Raw genomic sequence first — 20277 nt, forward strand, 5'->3', positions numbered from 1 at the left:
AATAGCATTTTATATATTTTCATAACAATTTTTGCTACTGGTTCATTGACCAGGTTTACTAGGAATATAAAATTATATAGTATTAGCTCCTAGTTTGTTATTGTAAAACATGGGAAATTAATATAATTGGATGAGTGGTATTTCTTGAAAATTGGTTGGCTGAAACATTAACCAAACAGTAGTTGTAGAGCTCTGAATGCCCTGCAGTGAATAATAATTAGTGGACAGATTTGAGAAAATGTCTTAAATTTATCAACTTTAAAAAATAAGACCAAGGAGCTTATAGTGGACTATAGAAGGAATAGATCTGACATCCAGCCCTTGCTTATCAATGGAGACCAAGTGGCCAGTTTTAAATTTCTGGGTGTTATTATAAACGAAGACCTGACCTGGGGCACTCACCTTGCAGCACTGGTCAAAAGGGATTACTACCTGAGACAAACAACTGAATGAAAAACTGCTGGTGACCTTCATAGAGAGTATTTTAACTTACTGCACCTGTGTATGGTTTGCCAATTGCACAGTGGCAGATAGGACAGCACTCCAGAGGGTTAACATCATTGCCCAGGGGATCATTGGTTTCCCTCCCTCCTCTTTGGAAGAGCTTTATAGCTCCCGCTGCCTTAAGAAAGTTCAAAACATTCTTAAAGACCCATCTCATCCTGGGCACCCTTTTTTTGAACTATGACCATCTGGCAGACCATACAGGATAATAAAAACAAGGACAAACAGGCTGAAAAACAGCTTCTGCCTAGGGCAGAAACTATATTCTACTCTATAGTGCAATATTAATGCAATATCGGGTTTTCAATTCAATTGTATAGATAGGAATGTGAAGGATGTGTGTTTGTGTTTTATTTTTATAGTTATAATGTACACTGAAGATGGCATTTAAGTTCTTTGTATGAGATGCAATGACAATAAAGTAAACTAAAAACTAAGATTAGTTCCCAAAAGCTTTTTCCAAGAGCCTGATCTTCCATATTCCTAAGAGTCACAAATGAAAGCACAGAACTTGCTATTTCTGGCGGTAGCCTGCTCTGCAGAAGGGATGCTCAGAGAGAGAATGCATTCTTCTGAGACCCATCCCATTGCTCTTCACACTGGGTGGAAGGATAAGGCCTCTCAACATGTACTTTTTGCAGATTCTATTTGTAGTAAGTGGTCTTGTAAATAACTACAGACCTGATAACTTCGCTCTCCTAAAGTAACCACCTAAGCCCGGACTACCCAGTGGCTGATTACAGGACATTTCTTTGCAGTTGAGAACAGTCCTCCCACTTTTTCCATAGATGGGAGAAACACTTCTTAATTGACCTTTCAAGTGTCAGATTTCTAAATCAGGAAATAACACGATTGTGAGAATTCATAATTTAAAGGAAAATGTCATCCTCGGTGCAATATTCTGTGAGAACAAACAGAAGAGGACTGGAACCAAATATTGGAAAGTACACACTGCACCAGCAGACAGCAAATTCCTGAAGGCTTTATTAAGGCGAACTTCCACCTTAGGCAACAGAGGGATTTTTCTTTTCCTGTAATTACAAGGAAAGAAATACAAGGACATCAGAGACCATCCTTTGAGGTTTGATTTGACGTTGACTTCAAAGAGGCTTATCCTGTTCATTTACAACACTATGACTAGAACTCTGCTTCTGCTAAGTGCCACTGTTAAACTGTGTCAGAAGCAGCCGTGGTTTACAACACAGACTTCAATTCTAGTAGGAATTTTGGTAGCTGGATAGAAGGGTGGTTTTTGTTTTTGCAAAGAAACCAATTCTCCTTTTTCTTGCATATGTATTAATTAGAAGTGTCAAAAGGCTGCTATTAGGATGAAGGTAAAACTGGAATTGTTGACATTCCCTCATTCCTTTGGGTATGACGTTGCTATCACTTGTCTCAAGTTCTGGATTAGACAAGTGTAATCTAGGACCTCATGGGAAACACAATTCTTGCATCTACAACCATCCAGTGCTAAGTGGAGGGCAGTATCAAAAAAGAGAGATATTTTTATTTTGGCAGTATAGAACTGTACTCCCCCCTCCTCCATCATAAATAAATTCTGTACTTTAATTTGTGGTAGGATTCCCTCCCCTTTGTTCTTACATACCTACAATTTGTTTTTCTAGCACAGCTGGGCTGCCAAAAGGTCATAGGATTTGGCAGTCATCCCAGAGGTTAAAAATTAATTTTTCCTTATTAATACAACTGAGGGTCCCACAGGAGAGAATCCCAGCCTTATCTGAACCTGACAGCTTTCTAATGTTCTCTTCTAAGGCTATTGATGGTACAAGGCCACTGTATCCTGGAATGCAACCATGGAATGGAAGCCTGCTAAAGCCACGTTCCTCCTTATTTTATTTTTGTTTGCTTTCCTTGTCCAAGGGTTGGGGAGTTGCTCTGTTACAGAGAAATAGGGATTAAAAACTAGGAATCTTACGCATCTATTCAAGGACATCATGGAAGAACATCTGGATTTGTCTTTAACTAGCATCCTGTCTTTGAAGTTCAAGATAGAGACTGATGTTTTCACACCTTGAGAGATAAAAAATTATCTTTAGATAAGCAAAACCCAAGGTAAGAGCCCTCAAAGCAGACTTGGTAACATATTGAAAGAATGAATAGGAAGGAAGCGAGAGAAGTGCAACATATGCAGAGAATAATTATTGTGCTTTCTTTTAAATTTAAAATGGCTCCAGGATCAGAAATTATTCATCCTAATAAGTCAAGAAAACAAAAATCCAAGACTTTATATAGCTAGTATTTGGGTATCAGTGGGGCTAATACCACAAAAGAAAAGTGAACTGAAGAGAACAGTTCTCTCTTCAAAAGTCAATGCAACCTTTTTAAACTTCTGACAATGTATAGTCCAAGTTATTTTCCATAGCGTAATCCTGGGTGAGTTGCAACTATGATCGAGTTGTTTATGATGCTTTCACAGTATAATTCATACCGTACTGAATACTGTTGCCAAGTTCAGTTGGTGTAGTATTACTTTTTAATCAAAGGCTTTTGGAGATTTAGTATTGCTCATTGATCTTGTACTTGAAGTTGCTCATTGATCTTGAAGTTGTACTTCAATTAAATGATCGTAAGATAATCCTCAACTTATGACCACAATTGAGCCCAACATTTATGTTGCTAAGTGAGAAATTTGTTAAGTGAGTTTTGTCCCATTTTACCACTTTTCTTGCCACCGTTGTTAAGTGAATCCCTGCTGCTGTTAAATGAGTAGCATAGTTGTTAAGTGAATCTGGTTTCCCCATTGACTTTGCTGGTCAGAAAGTTGGAAAAGGTGATCACATGACTCCAGAACACTGCAACTGTCATAAATGTGAGTCAGTTGACAAGCATCCCAATGTAAATCACACAACCACGGGGATGCTGCATAAGTGTGAAAAATGGTCATAAGTCATTTTTTTCAGTGCCATTGTAACTTTGAACGGTCACCAAGCAAGCTGTTGTAAGTTGAGGACTACCTGTACATTCCTCCATCCAAGATCCTTGCTGTTTCCACAGCCAAAAGTACAGGAAGCAACACTGAGTAAAATATGGAGCTTGGTTGGTACATGTTTTTGTCACTCAAGTAAACTCTACCTTCCTTCTAGGATTTTGGTACTTGAAAAAGAAATGATGCAGTATTGGTGAGGCATTAGAATTACTGGGTAACTCATACATTTGTCGGGGGGGGGGGCATGACTCAACAACAGAACTTAAACTGAAGAAACTAACATTTATTCAAGAATTACAGAATGCCCAAGCAACATTCCAAACACAGACCCAACTCATCAAAACTTTAAAGAGGAGAAGGTTAAGGAAACACAATCTATGGAAGTGAGCAAAATGCTTGAGAATTGGTGACATTTAGTGGAGAAGAGGGAATACACGCTAATAGTGTTTTTAAAAGGTACTACTAGCATTTTGCTACAATCTGCTTTGGAAAAAATGACTGAAGGAAACTAAGAAATACTCAGATTCCCTGAAAGCCAGATTAGTTGATTTTTAAAATGATTTATTACATGCCATCAAGTTGCTTTCTACTCTTAAAAACCACATTGATTCTCTCAATGATGACCTTTCCTTAACCTTGTTCTTCAGCTCTTCCAACAGTGCACTCATCACTACTGTAACTAAGTCTATCCACTTTGCTGCTGGTTGCCTGCTTAATTTTCTTTCCTTCCCCCAGCATTGGAGCTTTTGCATAATGTTCCCAAAATAGGATAATTTGAGTTGGACATTTTTGCCTTGAGTGAGAGTTCTGGATTGATTTGTTCGATGATCCAGCAATTTGTTTTCAAGGCTGTCCATGGCACTTCTCAGAAGTTGTCTCCAACACCAAAAACTCAAAAGCTTAATACTCTTCCTATCTTGTTTTTTCCATCTTTCCCTTTCATAGAGTATCACAGGGAATACCATAGCTTGCATGATTCCGATCTTTGTAGGTATAGACACAGCACAGCATCTGAATATGTTTTCTAAGATCAATTTAAACTTTAGTCATTAATAAATAAAACTATTCTGTTTGTTCTGAAATTTTATATTCCTTTTTTAAATGTTCCACTATGTTCATCTATAGGAGCATGTCCATATTTTTGGTCAGAATTATCATTTATCTTTTCATTTTTTCCATTTCAATTCAATCCAACTCTAACCACACCAAAAGACTTAGCCATTCATTTGCAGACTAGAGTTTGTAAAAACTGAGTCATATTGACAAAGAGGCAACTGGGAAGCGTGATACAAAGCTTTGTATTTTGCCTGCAAATTTATAGCCAGTATTTACAAATGGAAAAAGACAAATGAAATATGAGATAACTGTTTTATATTGTCTATATTACTGATAGTTTGGAACTGTTTCTTTTTCTTTACATATGCACTTTCCTTACATATGCACAAGTCATATATACTGCTTTAGAGCAATATTTCTAAATATTTCCTCCATTTTAAATCTTTATCAAATATATAAGGAACCAATGATCTACTTAACAAAGGAAGCTGCCTTATAGCCAATCTCTCTCTTTTTTTAAATCACTCATTTGTTAAATATGAAAAAGGTTCAGAAAATATGATAACTTCCTTAGAAACAAGTAGATACACTTCTTCCTCCACAACTTTCACTTATGTAAACCCAGCTTTTTAAATTCACTGGTTTCAATTGGAGCAGTTTAAATAGTGTAGTGAACTCTCTCTTGCTGAAATCAATGATTTTTCCAAGTGTTTACATCTTATTACAGAATAGACACGAATCTTGTTAAAGGCAACATTGAAAATAGCAGTTAAATGGAGCTACTCCAACTCAGCCAATCCTTTAGAAGCTGTTCAAGTCAGGCTTCCTAAAGTAAGGAGGACAACAAGCCCAAACATAAAACACAACACAACAAAGCCTTTCCACAACATGGCCTAGATAATTTCTCTTAGGAAGCAATATATACCTGCTATGGCCAATCTCAGGGCTCTGGGCTTTAAAAGTTACCAGTGAATTGTATCCATGACCAAATAAGGCAAAATAGCATTCTTAATTAAAGGCAAGGATACATTTTTCAAAGATGCTTTTGACAACCATCCAGTTCCTTTTCAAAACCCTCATTTCCAAGAAAAACTTTAACTCAGCCAAAGAAACCAGTTAGCAGCTACCAAATATTTGCTGCAGGCTCGCGTTTCCCCATTGCAATATTTTTTTGCTAGATTTACTGAAGTCATTTCTACAAATGTTAGCTTTTAGCAAAGCATTTCAAGGTCTTTATGAGCACATATTGCTCCAAGTTGCACAAACAATATTTGAATTGCTATGCGGCACGGCCATCCAAAACTGGATTTATTTGTTTTGGCTCCCTTTTATAGCTAGTCAAGGGAGATTAAAATAGCTGCTAGTCCAAGCATCTGATTTATCCTTGGTCTCCTATTCACTGCCCTAAACTGTCTTCTCAACACCGCATGGCTACATACATGCTGGCAACTTCTCTGTTCACCCCTTCCAATTTTAGGAAATGTATCTGAACTACAGAAGGCTTTTTCACTCTATGTAGAGTACCAGACTATTTTCTATTTAAAACTCTTCCCTTTTCACATTTGACATCCCTTTGGGGAACTGAAACAGGCTTTCATTATGGATGAACACACCAGATCCTGGCATAAATTTATCTACATCTAACATGTGTTTTTACCCTGCTTTGTTAATTACCAAAGCCATCTGTGGGGAAGTCAGGGCTTCCTCCTTGTCACAATTTATCTTTATCTCTTGCTAGATTAGGTACTGAAGTCACATTATTGGATCTCAGGTATCACACTCATTTCTCTGAAGACAGAGCCTGACCAATATAAATAAAATCACAGGTGAATTAACCAAATCCACCCTTAAGTCTGTATCTTTGTCAAACAAGAGGTGATTGGCATGGATTTAATGTGGCATATTTGGAAAGAAAGACAAAGAGCCATTTGCACATACCAGGGATAATAGATTATTCAACACTGGATGTCTCACAGCTAAAGATTTGAATTGCTTATCCTGATAAATATTTGTAAGAAGAGAGCAACAAGCCAGTCAGAGCTTTCCCCCACCTCCTTTTATCTCTTCAGACTGCTCTATTATTGTCTTGCAAGGCGGCACCCGTCACCTAGCAAGTTTCCTTTTCCTTTTATAAGAAACAGGCTAGCCAGTGAAAATCTATGAGCCGTGTAAGCTTTGCTTTTTTACACAGCCAACTATGCCTCCGTGCCTCCATAGATGTTCAAAGTAACACCTCATATAAGCTGAACACAGAACATTGCTATATTTTGAAGGCAGTTGCTACTCTCTCTTGTAGAACTGAATCTTCCAATTGGGAAAGATGAACTCAATTCCTATATATTCAGAACCAAACAGATAGCATTGATTCAAATATGTCATTCAAACATAGCACAGGAACAAAACAAAACAGTAGTTCTTCAGAAAGCATGACACAACAGTGGCTAAATACTAGAGGGATTATTGTCTAGAATGTCTACACAACTCAAAAAAAATTAACACTGGACATAAAAGTGTTACTGGAAGAGTCAGATACACTTTGGTCCTTGAATACTAAACATAAACAGTCAGAAAGATAGATGATTTACTATCACAGCCATAACCTGGCTTTACTTCAGCCTTAGAGGAACTCTGGGAGGGCTGTGCACACAGGTTACACCTAGTATCTGAATGAAGATTATTCTAACCCAAGCCTACTTTGTTGCAGTACATTGATTGGACTACTGCAGCAACAATAAGATACTTTACTACAAAAGCATCTAACGCTCTCAACAGAATCTGTACATCATGGCAACACAATTTTTTTTCACATCATACCGTTTGGACCTCAGTTATATTTGAGAAAAAGTTAGTAGAGTGAGCTCAATTGAGCTTACTGAAATCTGTTTCTCAGTAACAGTATTTGAATTTATGCTGTGAAACTGCCATGGTATCTTCATCAAAAATACTTTTTTAGAAGGAAGTCACAAAATACAATCACACACAGTAAGTCATAATGTGGCTTCTTCTGTTTTGGTTTAGAAAAAGTTATTTGAACCCAAGCCGTGTGGTTTTTGGCTTAGTGTTATTTGGCAATTCAACCACTCTGGCTTTTTCAACTCAGAGTAAGTAATACAGTGGTCAGATGCTGGACTAGAACTGGGGAATCTCTGACTTTAGATCAATCAGTTTCTCAACCGATTTCAGAGATGTTGCAAGAGTAAAATCTGGGTTGATCAACATGGACATTGAGCAATCTCTCAGAGCTATAAGGCAGGATATAAATAATAGTAATAAAAAAACCCAACCAACCACGGCTTTGTACCATACTGAAACCCAGTCTTTTGTTTCAACAGTACTTTCTAATAAATAAATCGCTCTTCCAATTTCCTGTTACAAGAAATGTGTTGACAGTAAAGGAAACAAGAACTCTTTCCTTTTGGTTTCCTATTTATTTAAATATCCCTATTTTCTTAGTGCCATAATGAGGGAGTGGTGCTTGACAAAGAAAGCAACTTAAAGTAAATTTATTGGGAATGCTTACATTTGCTCTTGTAAAATATACTGAGCCTTTCATGCAATAAAGTGTTATGCTTATAAGTGTTGTTTAACTATAACACATCACGTTGGGAGGGAGAAGAGACTCCAGCTGAGTAAGCTAGTAGAAAGTTTACTTCTGTATAACATTATTTGATCTTTCAGGTTTGTTTATTAACAGCTTCTCAACTTTTGCCCCTTCTTTTGTCAACATCTTCTCAATTTCTTCAACTGAAAGCCCCATTTGTTATCTATGGGGGAAAAAGCTATCATGATTATTTCTGCATTATTGGAGACCAGGACAACAAACTTTGCTGGAACGTCTACCTTAAACTCAGGAGGTAAAAGGTAAAGCCTCTTCCCAGTCAAACTTGATGACTACTAGAGCTGTGAAAGGACTTTGGATTCAAAGACAAAAAGTGCTTTGATGCAAGCATGCACCTGCAACTCCTTAAACCAAATGTGTGCATCCCAGGAAAGGACACAGTTGCTTTAAGTAACTGCAGACGGAATATGTGTTCCCTAAGCACATTTTGTCTTTGAATCTAAAGAGATGCTCACCTCTAGTGACTATATGAATGCTGCTGTGCAGATTTCTTGGCAATAATAATAGTTTGTCATTCTCTACTTTTGGAATTTTTTTCACTTTAGGCTAATCTATAGTGTGGGGATTTCTTAGTAGACTCCCATCCAGGTCTGGGATAATCAGATCTGACCCCGCTTCATTTTTTTCAGATTAGGCCCAGTCAACTAGGTAGTGCCATCTGCTATGGCAAAAGGAGCTCATAGCCTGGTTATCAGCCTTATAGGGAAGTTTTGGCAGTGTGCTTTTTTGCAAAATGTTATCATCACAATCTATTTTTAAACTTTGGATTTCTCAGGAGATAAAGCAACAAAAATAGCTAAGAAATACAGATTGTATTTCAAAGAGAAATATCTATAAACAAGGAGAATGCACTTTGCATAAAATGAATTATTTTGGTGAGTAATAAGAGCTTGCTGGTAGAATCACTAGTAGATTCTCCCCAAAATATGGCCCTGAACATTATACACATTTTATGTATAATGGAGGCAACAGATTGAGAGAAATTATATGAACCCTACCTTATATTCCATTATTTATTTTTATTTATTTATATCCCATCTTGGGGATGCGGTGGCTCAGTGGCTAAGCTGCTGAGCTTGTTGATCGAAAGGTTGGCAGTTCAGCAGTTCAAATCCCTAATGCCGCATAACAGGGTGAGCTCCCATTACTTGTTCCAGCTTCTCCCAACCTAGCAGTTCAAAAGCACGTAAAAAATGCAAGTAGAAAAATAGGGACCACCCTTGGTGGGAAGATAACAGTGTTCCGTGCGCCTTTGGCGTTTAGTCATGCTGGCCACATGACCACGGAGACATCTTCGGACAGCGCTGGCTCTTCAGCTTTGAAATGAAGATGAGCACCCTACATAGAGGCTAATGCCAGTACGACTAGCACATATGTGCGAGGGGAACCTTTACCTTTATCCCACCTTATTTTTTTTATAAACAACTTAAGGCAGCAAACATATCTAATGTTCCTTCTTCCTCCTGTTTTCCCCAGAACAACAACCCTGTGAGGTGAATTGAGCTGGAGGTGAGTGACTGGTCAAAGGTCATTCAGCTGGCTTTCATGACTAAGGGGGAACTAGAACTCACAGTCTCCCAGTTTCTAGCCTGGTGCCTTAACCACTAGTCTAAGCTGGCTTTCTCATTAGATATACATTTATAGCCCCAATGCAGATGGGTTGGTTTATAGATCTAAAATCAATACAGTTGTTTAAGAACTTAGAAAAAATAATAAGGCCTCATTTACTTTTGAAATAACAGGAGAAAAAATGGAGTGTGACAAAAGGCGATTTGGGGGGGGGGGAGCAGAAGACCCAGCTTAAAAATGCAATAGGTAATAAATTAAATAATTCCAAATAAGTCCTCCAGATGTCTCCAAGTCTTCTGGAGAAAATCACATCAGAGAGCACCCATGTCTACATATTTGTGTCATGGTGTCCAGTATTCCAAACCAGTTGTACATATTGACAAAAGAAAACAAACACTCAGCCCATTCCATGTTGCAGGAGGACAAAGAAAAGTTGAACATAGTGCAATTTAAAAAGCAAATGGATCAATTCCATTAGATTTTTTTAACTTCAAGGTTATGTAAAGTTCATCCATAAGTCTTAACTAACACCATGCATATACTTTTTAGTTTAAGCTTTTTTTATATCGCTCAAACCTTTTCAGACAGGTTGTTCCAAATAGGAGGGAGGGAGGGAGGGGCAGTGGAAAACAGCTGGCAAATGAAGAGGGGGATGGGGACAATAAATAAAAAAATCATCTAAGGGCCACATATAATTTATTAGGTACTCATTCCTATGCTGGAAAAGGCTGGAAAGTCTACTCACTCTCATGGAGATTATTAATACAATTGCCCATGTGTCACCCTATCTTAAGCGCAACTTCTCTTCTTAGCATTAGTTTACAGCAAACTCATTCTTGATTCCTGCTGTCCATAGTGATTCACAGGAATCCTGGCTACTCATTATTGGTTTCCTTCCTTCCTTGCTTCCCCCAGAGACCAAGACCAGCTCAAGACTCCTGAGAAAGGGCTGTATAGGAACAGTCATCTCTCAGTCAACAGAGAGACTAATCAAGCCTCCAGATTCCCAGTATTACATTTATCGTAACTAGCTCTTTGGGAAAATCCCTGCACTTCTAGATCTTGAATTTAGAAGACCCACAAAACAAATCACTGAGTAGGCACTTACTATGCAGGACTACTGAAGCAACATGCCTGTGGACTTAGGCTGTGCCTGGTTGAAAAATTACTGTGCAGTACCCACTCTGAACTTCCTTTAACAACAACAAAAAGCCACTTTTCATAACTCTTCTTGCCTCCAAGAAACTTCATGTAGGTGAGGGTGGATGCTAGAAGAGAATGCATGTTATCAGAGCCATGATGGTGCTGTGGTTAGAATGCAGGCTAACTTTGCATTCCACTGCCAGGAATTCAATTCTGATCGTCTCAAGGTTGACTCAGCCTTCCATCCTTCCATGGTGGGTAAAATGAGGAACCAGATCAGCGGTGAAATCCACTTACCTTTGCTACTGGTTCGCGCACGGGAATGCATGCACGCCTCTTCTGCACATGCGCAGAGCCTTCTGCACATGCACAGAGGGTAAAAATGGGATGTAATGATGTCCCAGGGGGGGGCGGAGCCTCCCGCCACCAGTGCTACCGGTTTGTGTGAGCCAGATAGATCCGGCCAGATTTCACCACTGAGCCAGATTGTTGGGGGCAATATGCTGACTGTAAACTGCTTAGAGAGGACTGTAAAGCACTGTGAAGCAGTATATACCGGTAAATCTTATTGCTATCATTCTATTCCTTGTCCACCAACTGTGTTTCCATGGGGCTGTAGAGGAAGAAACGTCAGCAATTCATTCACATCCCTCTCCTAGTAGTCCTTTTGGTCATAGGCTTCTTCAAAAAGAACATGCATGCCCAAATTCATGTGTCCTGAATTTCTTGCTAACTGGAAGAGTGGAGAGTCTACTCCTTTTCAGCCAGAATGAAAATGCATATTGAAGATGAATAATTAATGTTTCACCAAAAAAAACCCCCATTGAATTATTTTGAGAATTCCAAGGATACCAAGGGGGAGGGAGGGAGGGAGGGAGGGAGGGAGGGAGGGAGGGAGGGAGGAAGGAAGGAAGGAAGGAAGGAAGGAAGGAAGGAAGGAAGGAAGGAAGGAAGGAAGGAAGGAAGGAAGGAAGGAAGGATTTTTCTTGCACAGCATCTAGTGACTATAGAGCTTTTTCCAAGTGAGGATTTCTGTTCGCCTTTACACACATAGAGCCTGGCTCCTTGATTTGAATCACTAAGCCATTTTGCTTTCCTGGGCAGCTTTCTGCAGGCACTATTTCTTAACTCATTTTGAGATAATGTCTTTATTATTATCAGGAGATGATTGAAATAAAGTTGCAAGCTTTCAAATTTCCAAGAAGCCTTCACCAGGAAAGGTGATATAAATCTTCAACTGTTCCAGTGAAGAGGGTCTCGGTATGGATTTGTTGTTGTTTTTTCTCCCTTGTGGATCAACATGACTGCTTTTGTGCTTCAATGTGACTAATAAAATACTGAACATAATCAATTAACAGAAAAAGCCCACACAGAAGAAAGGGGGTTGTATCTTTGATGCTGAGATTGCATTTTCACAAATGGCATCACCTCCCACTATTAGATAATCCTAGCAAACCTGGCCTTGACTGACCTTTTTTACTTACTAAAAAAACCTCAAGCTTTAAATATATATATATAAATACCATCTAGTCAATTATGATTTTACTATTTTCCAAGCAAAACATTTTACATTTCCATAATGACAAAGGCTAACTATTTGTTTATTTTTCTTCCTAGCAAACTTTGGAAGAGTCCTTGGTACAATGTTTCTTCTCCTGTCCCCACAATCATATGCATGTCTTGATAAGTACATTTAAAACTCTAAGCTGTTTCAAATCAAAACACCATCCACAACATTTTCGTTCTAAGAGAAAATGGGGGTGAGGGAGTCTTGTCACCTGGGTCTCCTTTGTAGCTGGATTGTTAACTACCCTGGCTTAGAAATTGCCAAGCCTGAACCTCCTTAGGGGAAGATAAAGACTTTCTCAGTGAAGCTCAACCTGGAGATGGCATAGACATCTATGCAATCATACAAGATTGGCAACCATACAAGAGTGGTTTGTCAATACTTTCTTTTGGAGACATTTTAGTATATAAAAACACAGTTTAGGTGAGCCCAGAAATTTGCTAGTAATGTCCTACCGAAATATTAACCAGCCCTAATCCTATTTAGCCTTTTTCAAGGTCAGCTGCCTTACTGTGGATTTTTGGCCAATATGGTTATAGAGCAATTATTCAGAAAAACAAATAATCAAACAAAATGAAAAAAAGGGATATATTTGGACAAAGGAAGCTGTATTAGAATCAGACCAAGACAGAATCTGAATATTTCCTCCAGCAGCCCTGCTTCCTCCCGTTTCTATTGTCTGGGTTTCCATCGTCAATTTTTATCATATTTAGTAATTGGGTTGATTAAATAATGTTTTGGAATTGGCATAGGTTTTTTTTTTAATTGCATTTGATTAAAGCTGGTTCATTCTTTGACTAAAATTGATTTAATGGGCTTGTTTTACTGATAGCAAAGTGCAAGAGTCCTACCCGTAAACTGCTTTGAAAAGCATTTTAAAAATTCATTGCCTGAGTAAATAAAAGCAAAAAAAACAAAAAAAAAAAAAAAACAGGCTTTTTGGTTATATGGCGTTTTGATCTTCAGAAGCTTGGCAGTCCCCTCTCAAGTTTAGAAACTAAAGATGAACCTCACAAATTCTGCCAGCAAAGTTACCCTATTGAGTACAGCATATGAGTTTCTCATAGCTTGTACCTGATGCCCTAAACCAGCAGATGTCCTCCCTATTACAAGAACTAATTGGAGGAATGAGCCCAAAGGGCAAGGATTAAATGGCTCTAGAGAGAAGATTCACTCACCCACTTCTCTCTCTGAGAAGTAATCTAGGTTAAGATTAGAACATAAGAAAACTGTGGACTACTTGTATAAGAGACAGAATGCAAAACTCAAATCTTGCTCCTATTTCTTCTGGATAAGGAAAATACAACATTTTAAGTACTCAACTTTACCTAGGCAGATACACTATGTTCTTGCTGTGCCTTCCATCTGTACTAACTGTAGAGGAAGTTAGCTAACCTGTAATAATTCCCACTCTCATACCCAATTCTGTACGCACAACTAGAGTTTCATATTGCTAGAAAATCAACCTTTGAATTCTCACTTCATTTATGGAAATACTGAGGAGTGATTATAGAGTATTGAGCAATTATTTGCACCCATGTTGAATTATTTTGACTAGGCCCCCTTAGGGAATGACTTCCTAACTCATCTACATTGATGTGGATGTATCAAAGCCTGTAGAATTAAAACCAGCTTGGCCTGCAAGTTGCCCTCTCATCCTCCTCTTTACCATTAAACAGCTTTCTTCTTCCAAAAGAAGCATCAGATTTATTTGATTATATTTGTAAAGAAAAGAGATTCAATCAAACCAAGTCAAGCAACTGGGGCTATATAGCTTAATCACAGCTCTGCTCTCCTCTATTAACTTTATGTCGGTATTAAGGAGAAATCAATCAGCTGAAATGAAGCATTAGCCACAATTTCCTCCTCATTGGGAAAAGCAACAACAGGCAGAGGTTCATTTGCAACTGAAATTGCTCCTGAGGGTGACAAGAGACCAGAGTGGTTCAAGTCCCCAAATGAGAGAGCTCCTTCTACATTCCCCAACTTCTCCCCACCCCCATATAGAGTATAATACCAAAATTTCTGTGTATCTCTTACATTTAGCCTTAAATCGGTGGGCTTACAATTTAGCAGCATAGAAGCCCATAATGGAAAGAAATGCATCATAAATGCTACAGCTACCTTGCATTCCATGGTTACCCATAATTAATGCCACTTGTGTATCATTTTCTTGAACACAGCAAATGCTAAACTGCAGCTGGACATGCTAAACACGTTTTACAGTAGTCTTACAGCAGCAGCAAAGCTAACGCAACACAAGTCCTTGAAAAATCCTGATACGTTTTAAAATTTACAAAACAGAAAGCTAATAAAATATGAGGGAGACATTCTTCATTCTACCTAATTCTTTCTGTTTTTGGAAATCTTTTAAACTCTCTGAACTTGCTGAGTTCAAATTTTATAGTAAGCTTGTTTAACCATAGTCTGCTGAAACTAGCTTCAAAGACTATGTTTTGTTTACTTATCAAATTTATTTGCCACCCAACTCACAGTTCAAGGTGAGATTCCACAATGTCTAGATTCCTACACATACTACACATACATACTGCTTGATGGCTAACATAACATGCAACATAGTCCTTCACCTTGATCATATCAGAAAAAGTTTTCCAATATTCTAAAAATGCCCAAAGGCTTTGCAAGCAACCCAAAATGCCTCTTGTCCCCCCACAATGCCTCTTACTCAAAATGTTAAACCCTGCTTAAAAAAAATATTAGTAAGAAAATTGCATCTCTTAATTGCAAATCAATGCCAAGGGGCAAAAGAGATGATTCTCCCTACAAGCAGGGACAGCCTCTTGCCTGTTTCTCCCAGTTTGCAAAAGGATGTCCATAGGGATTGGGCAAAGAGGAGCTTCCAATGCATCTCCCTCCTGAGCTGCCATGTTTTAACTCATAAGCAGCACTGAAAAGCAGCATTCGTGACTGTTTCACCAGTCCCACTGGCAAAAGTCCAAGGCTTTTACTTCTTCTAAACCTGTTAACAATGCCATTTGGTTTCCATCAAGCTCTGACTGGGATTTAACAATATGGACAACTCCTCCTAGTCCCCAGAAAATTTAAATCATCGAATTGCAGGGGGGGGGGTGCAAAAATCCTACATCTGCAGTTCTTCCAGCAAATCCTGCAAATGCACAAGCAGGGACTTTCAGAAGACAACAGCTGCAGAGGAAAATGGAAGAGCTCCTTATTCACAGAACCCTAACAGCTGAGAGGGACCAAAAAGCTACTTTTGCCAAACCCCACCTGCTAAATCTCCACTCCTTCCCCATCCACAGCACTCCCTATGCAGATGCTATGGGGGGAGAAAAAAAGGAGGGCTGTTGGAATAAATTCCTTCTGATAAGAGTAGTAAACAAGCCTACCCAACCTTCTTAGTTCCCCAAAGAGAAACTTCTGATGGTTGGGAAAGACTTTTTGTTTCAATTTAGCAATAAGGATTCAAATTAAAAATCCACACACACCCCACAATGTATGTCCCAGCACAATCATCATTTGTTCAATTAATTGAGGCATGTTTTTTTGTTCTTCAAAGGAGGCCATGTATATTATTTTGTGAAATTTCAGTTCTTCCTGCCTGAATGGCTGCCAAAATGGCCAAGCCCTGGAAGTGAAAAGGCTATATAGGTTGTTCAGCCTACACAGATGCCCAGGGCTTACAGAAGAGCAGAGACGAGAGGGGCATTCTCTGAAAAACCTACACCAGTAACACACATCTGTCAGTGCCCAGCTCCTATGGCCTCAACCTGGGGCGAGATGAGATTTTAAAAACCCAGTCTGCTGTCAACACAGGGCTGCTGCAGCCTTCAAGGCAGCCACCCTCTGCAGCAAGGCACCAGTGCCAAGAATTCAGAAACAAACCAGTATTTACGACACATTCATCACCCTTTCTGCCCCTTATTCCCTCCATTACTTCAATCACGTTGCTGATTTCCCTGAAATCACCAGGCTGGGCTGGGGAGGTGAGGGGGAAGAACTTCCTCTGGGGAGATTCCCCAACCTCTGCTGCTGAGATAGCTATAGTCCGCTCAGGGCTGCAAGGAAAAGGGCCCTTCCAGGGTCCTCTAGCAGGCAAAGGGCTGTCAGGCATTATTCACCCTCATCTCAGGCTTCCAACCCTTTACCCTTAAGGGCTCATCTAACTGATAGGAATGCGCCACTTGCCATTTTTTTTCTTATTCAAAAGAATAACTTAGCAGAAACCCGGGGACTATTTTCTTGTTCCTTCATTTGAGGATTTTTTATCATGGGCAGAAACAAGTGACCAGAACCCCTGATTCAGACCTGAAAGGGCTTGCCTTGATTCTCACCGGCCACTTCGGATTTTCCCAGGCAGCGGCGGGGCGGGGGGGGTATTTCCATCAGCTGCAGCTTCCAGGCTGGGTAGCCCGGTAGTCCCTTTTGGAAGCCAGGGGGAGTCAGACAGCGCAACCAGGGCCAGCATTAGCGCACTTCAGCAAGCCTTTGCCCCGCACTCGCCTTCCCTAATAGTTGTGGGTCTTGTGATCCGCCCAGCCTTGGAGGCTTCTTTCCCCTAAAGAGCTGTGCGGCGTCCAATAGCCAGGGGCACCAGGGCGGGAGAGGCTCGTTGGAGGAAGGCAGTCCAGGCCGGGCGACGGGACGGCCCTCGCAAGCCCTCTCGGTCAGACTTCCGCGGGAAGCTCGGGCGCAAACCTCAGGCCGCCCAAAGCGAAGGCACCGCCTGGCCCAACTGACCTCGGGGAACTTAGCTTGAGAAGATTGCCGGAGGACGGGACTCACGGATGCCGCGCGGACTCCCGAGGGGATTTTTTTAGCCGGCTGCTTAAATAGGATCTTGGGCGGGGGGGGGGCAGCGCCGAAGCTCCACAAAAGTGGGCGAGACTGGCGGCAGGGCAAGGCCCCTTCGTCTGGTGGGACTCGAGGCGTTTCTCTGCCCGTCGCTTCGGAGGGCGCTGCCGCAAGGCTCGTCGTCGCCAAAAGCGAGAGCGGCGGTGGCGGCGTGTAGCACGCCCTGGACTCTGCGGGAAGCGCCGCCCCGGCGAGCCCCGGGGAACGTAGCCAGGGCCACCTTTTGCACCGGGGCTCTCAGACTCTCCCTCCTCCCGGTGAACAGGCACGAGACTGAGGGCGCTGCCGTTCTGCCGACCGAGGAGGGAGGTCGGGAGGGAGCGTTAAAAAGGAGGCAACCCTCCCGCCCATCACTCTTAACGTTCCTTACTTCGCCGCCTTACTGACACGCTAGCGAGCCTTTCTCCGGCGGCTTCGTTTGGATCAGCCCTTTGGAGGTCTCGCCTGCCACCCTGCCTTGCAGCCCACCCGTCTCGTTGCCGGAGGGAAAAGAGCCCGCTTTCCAACCCCCCTTAGAGGTGCCGGGCTTTGACGCGGGAACTTTGTGGTGTGGCTGGGTGGTTTTTCTGGGCTGTGGCCAAAGCGCTCTGCCATCCTTGGGGAAAGCTTTCGGGCCAAAAGAAACCCTGGCGCCCGGCTAAGGCCTAGCGAGCGGCGGGTTTCTTTCATCGACAAAATGAAGCCGTCTTCGTCCCATAACCTGATTCTAGCCTGATGGTTGGGAGCCACCCGGCCTGCATGCCGGTCGACAATCTACGTAACTCCCGGAGACGTTTTAGTGCAGGAACCGTGCGCAGAATTGCGCGGCGCCCAAGCAGACCTCGAATGGAATCAGAATCGATTTGGAACCGCGCCGCGAACCATTTGTATTCTCTTCGCTTCAAAGGCGCAGGACGCCCCCGCCCCCGCCCCCGCCCCCGCCCTTGTTATTTCGAAACTATCTTAAGGTGCTCTACTTCGCTGGACGAAGCTGGTGATTCTTGGCTCTTCTTCCCCTCCCCAGCCCTGTTGCTTGTGGGTCTGATCTGCCTTATCAGTTTTCACTGACCGCTCAGTAACCAATTTAGAGGAAAGGAGCGCCTGATATCTCCAAAGGAGTAATTAAGGCGGATGGGTGGGTTTAGCGCGCCCGCTTCACCAGTAATCAGAGATTAGTTCCAGCCTCCCTTTTTCTTTCAGGAACAACGCTGGAAGAGTTTTAAAGAAGCAATAGATGTTTTTAAACAATTCACTGCGGTTTGAAATAGACAGGAGGACTTAAAATGCGCCGTATGGATTGCCTCGGTTGTTCCTTGCAGCCCTTTTCGGCCAGTAAATTCATCCAGAAAAGTTTCTAACCGTTTTGCAAGGGTTTTCAGCCAAAATTGTATAAAGTTCTTTCTCCCCGTGGAAGAAAGTACACCTGTATGCGCGTGCGTGCACGTGCAGGAACATATGCAAAGGACGTCCTCGGTTACTCTATTCCTTAGATATCAAGCAGAAAAGATGCGGTCGGCTGTTCTTTCCCGAATCCAAGCCACTCACTCACTCACTTTGGAAAACGCAAACTTTCCTATTTGTAGAAGGGAATCTCCCTTCCAGCACCACCCCAGTCGGAATTTTCTTATTTTAGAAATGTAAATCTGAAACGTATCTCACATTTAGAAATGATTTATGCCTTTTTGTTAAAGACAGGACAGATTTGGAGAAGTTATATTTTCTCTCCGCCTCCACAAAAATTACATAGCAAGGGGGACTTTGTGGTATGTTTAGATCTTTGATTTATTCCATATGTGACATGCACAGCTAAAAACAACCCCAGACTTTTCAGTTTGTTACAAAGTCATCATCCATTTTGCAACCAACTCAAGTGGAGCTTAAGTTGTTTTTTTGTAAAGGAGCGGAGTTACGGCCGTAGATATAAACAGAATCTGGCTGAGTAACCCCGGATTGGTCGCTTCCCCATCTCCCTTGAAAGAAATTGGTTGACAGAGGCAGGATGGACGTGTCTTTTAAAATAGAAGTGGCGATCCTTAGGTCTTACCTGCCGCTTGCCCCAAAACTCCCGATCCGGCCAAACGAAGGAGGAGAAATCCCCAGAGCAGAGGAACTGTATCCATTTCGGGGAAGGATGGAGAAACCCTTGATGAGGGGGAAAAAAAAGAGCGATTCCTCCCAAGCCGCGCTGGGTCAGGGAGAGCGGGATTTTTCTTTCGCAAGTCTCCGAGACAACGCGGATTCCGTCCCAGAATTTCCTCTGCCGAGGTTTCAAATCCGTCCCGGGGCTTCCACCCCTTCGGCTCCGCAATAAACCCACTTCCCCAAAAGATCGCCGAGCTGGAGGGAACTCCTGACGTTTCAGCAAAAAAAAAAAAAAAAAAAGAAGCGCCCGGCAGCCCTGCTGAGGCGCGCACAGCCGGCGACACACAGCGCAGGAGGAGAACCGCGCACACACGCACACCCAGACCACGCGAGAGAGCCCCGTTCTTCAGAGCCGCGTTGCCTTCAGCGCCGCATCACCGGCGAGGTTCTCCGCAAAGCCGCCGAAAAAAAAAAAGAAAAAAAACAAAAAACGGGCCGCCTTGGCATCGCACCCAGCCAGCCGCGCACCCCCCCCCCCCTCCTCAGAGTCCTCGCCCGAGCCTGGCGGCGGAGAGCGAGAGCGCAACGAAGGGCGCTCCCGGCGAAGGGTGGTGGTGATTTCCCAGCCCGCGGCGCCCGGCTGCTTCCCCCCCTCCCTGATCCCAACACGCTGCCAGTTCGCGCTCTCAAGGCGGCTGCCGGTCAGCTTCACGCCAGAGGCGTTTTCCGGATGCGGCGCCGCGAACGACTCCTCGAGTGCTGCTCTGTCGCCGCCGCCGCCGCCGCCGCCTCCTTCCTCCGACGCGTGGGGTCTCGACTGAAGCTGTGCGGACGCTGGTGCGGGGTTGGCGGCTCTTCCTTTTCTTTGCCTCCGCCTCGGCTTCCTCGCAGCCTTTTCAGGCAGAGCAGCATGTGGATGTCAGACAGAAAGGCAGAGCTATCCGATTACACGCTCGCCCAGGGCCCGCCCCTTCTATG

The 20277-nt window shown here is 42.1% G+C and overlaps 1 protein-coding gene across 4 annotated transcripts in view; it reads right to left on the reverse strand.

Moving 5' to 3' along the window:
* Positions 1-19585, reverse strand: part of NRP2 (neuropilin 2) — a 207475-nt gene extending 187890 nt beyond the window's left edge. For all 4 annotated transcript variants that reach the window (XM_070933220.1, XM_070933219.1, XM_070933223.1 and 1 more), the window contains exon 1: positions 19262-19585. In XM_070933220.1, coding sequence (XP_070789321.1) covers positions 19262-19337 — 76 coding nt within the window. In that variant the 5' untranslated portion in view covers positions 19338-19585. The remainder of the gene's footprint in view (positions 1-19261) is intronic.
* Positions 19586-20277: the final 692 nt, after the last annotated feature.

Source organism: Pituophis catenifer, unplaced genomic scaffold, assembly GCF_029215685.1.
Source record: "Pituophis catenifer annectens isolate HBS135680 unplaced genomic scaffold, rPitCat1.0.hap2 SCAF_1, whole genome shotgun sequence".
In the NCBI taxonomy this organism is placed as follows: domain Eukaryota; kingdom Metazoa; phylum Chordata; class Lepidosauria; order Squamata; family Colubridae; genus Pituophis; species Pituophis catenifer.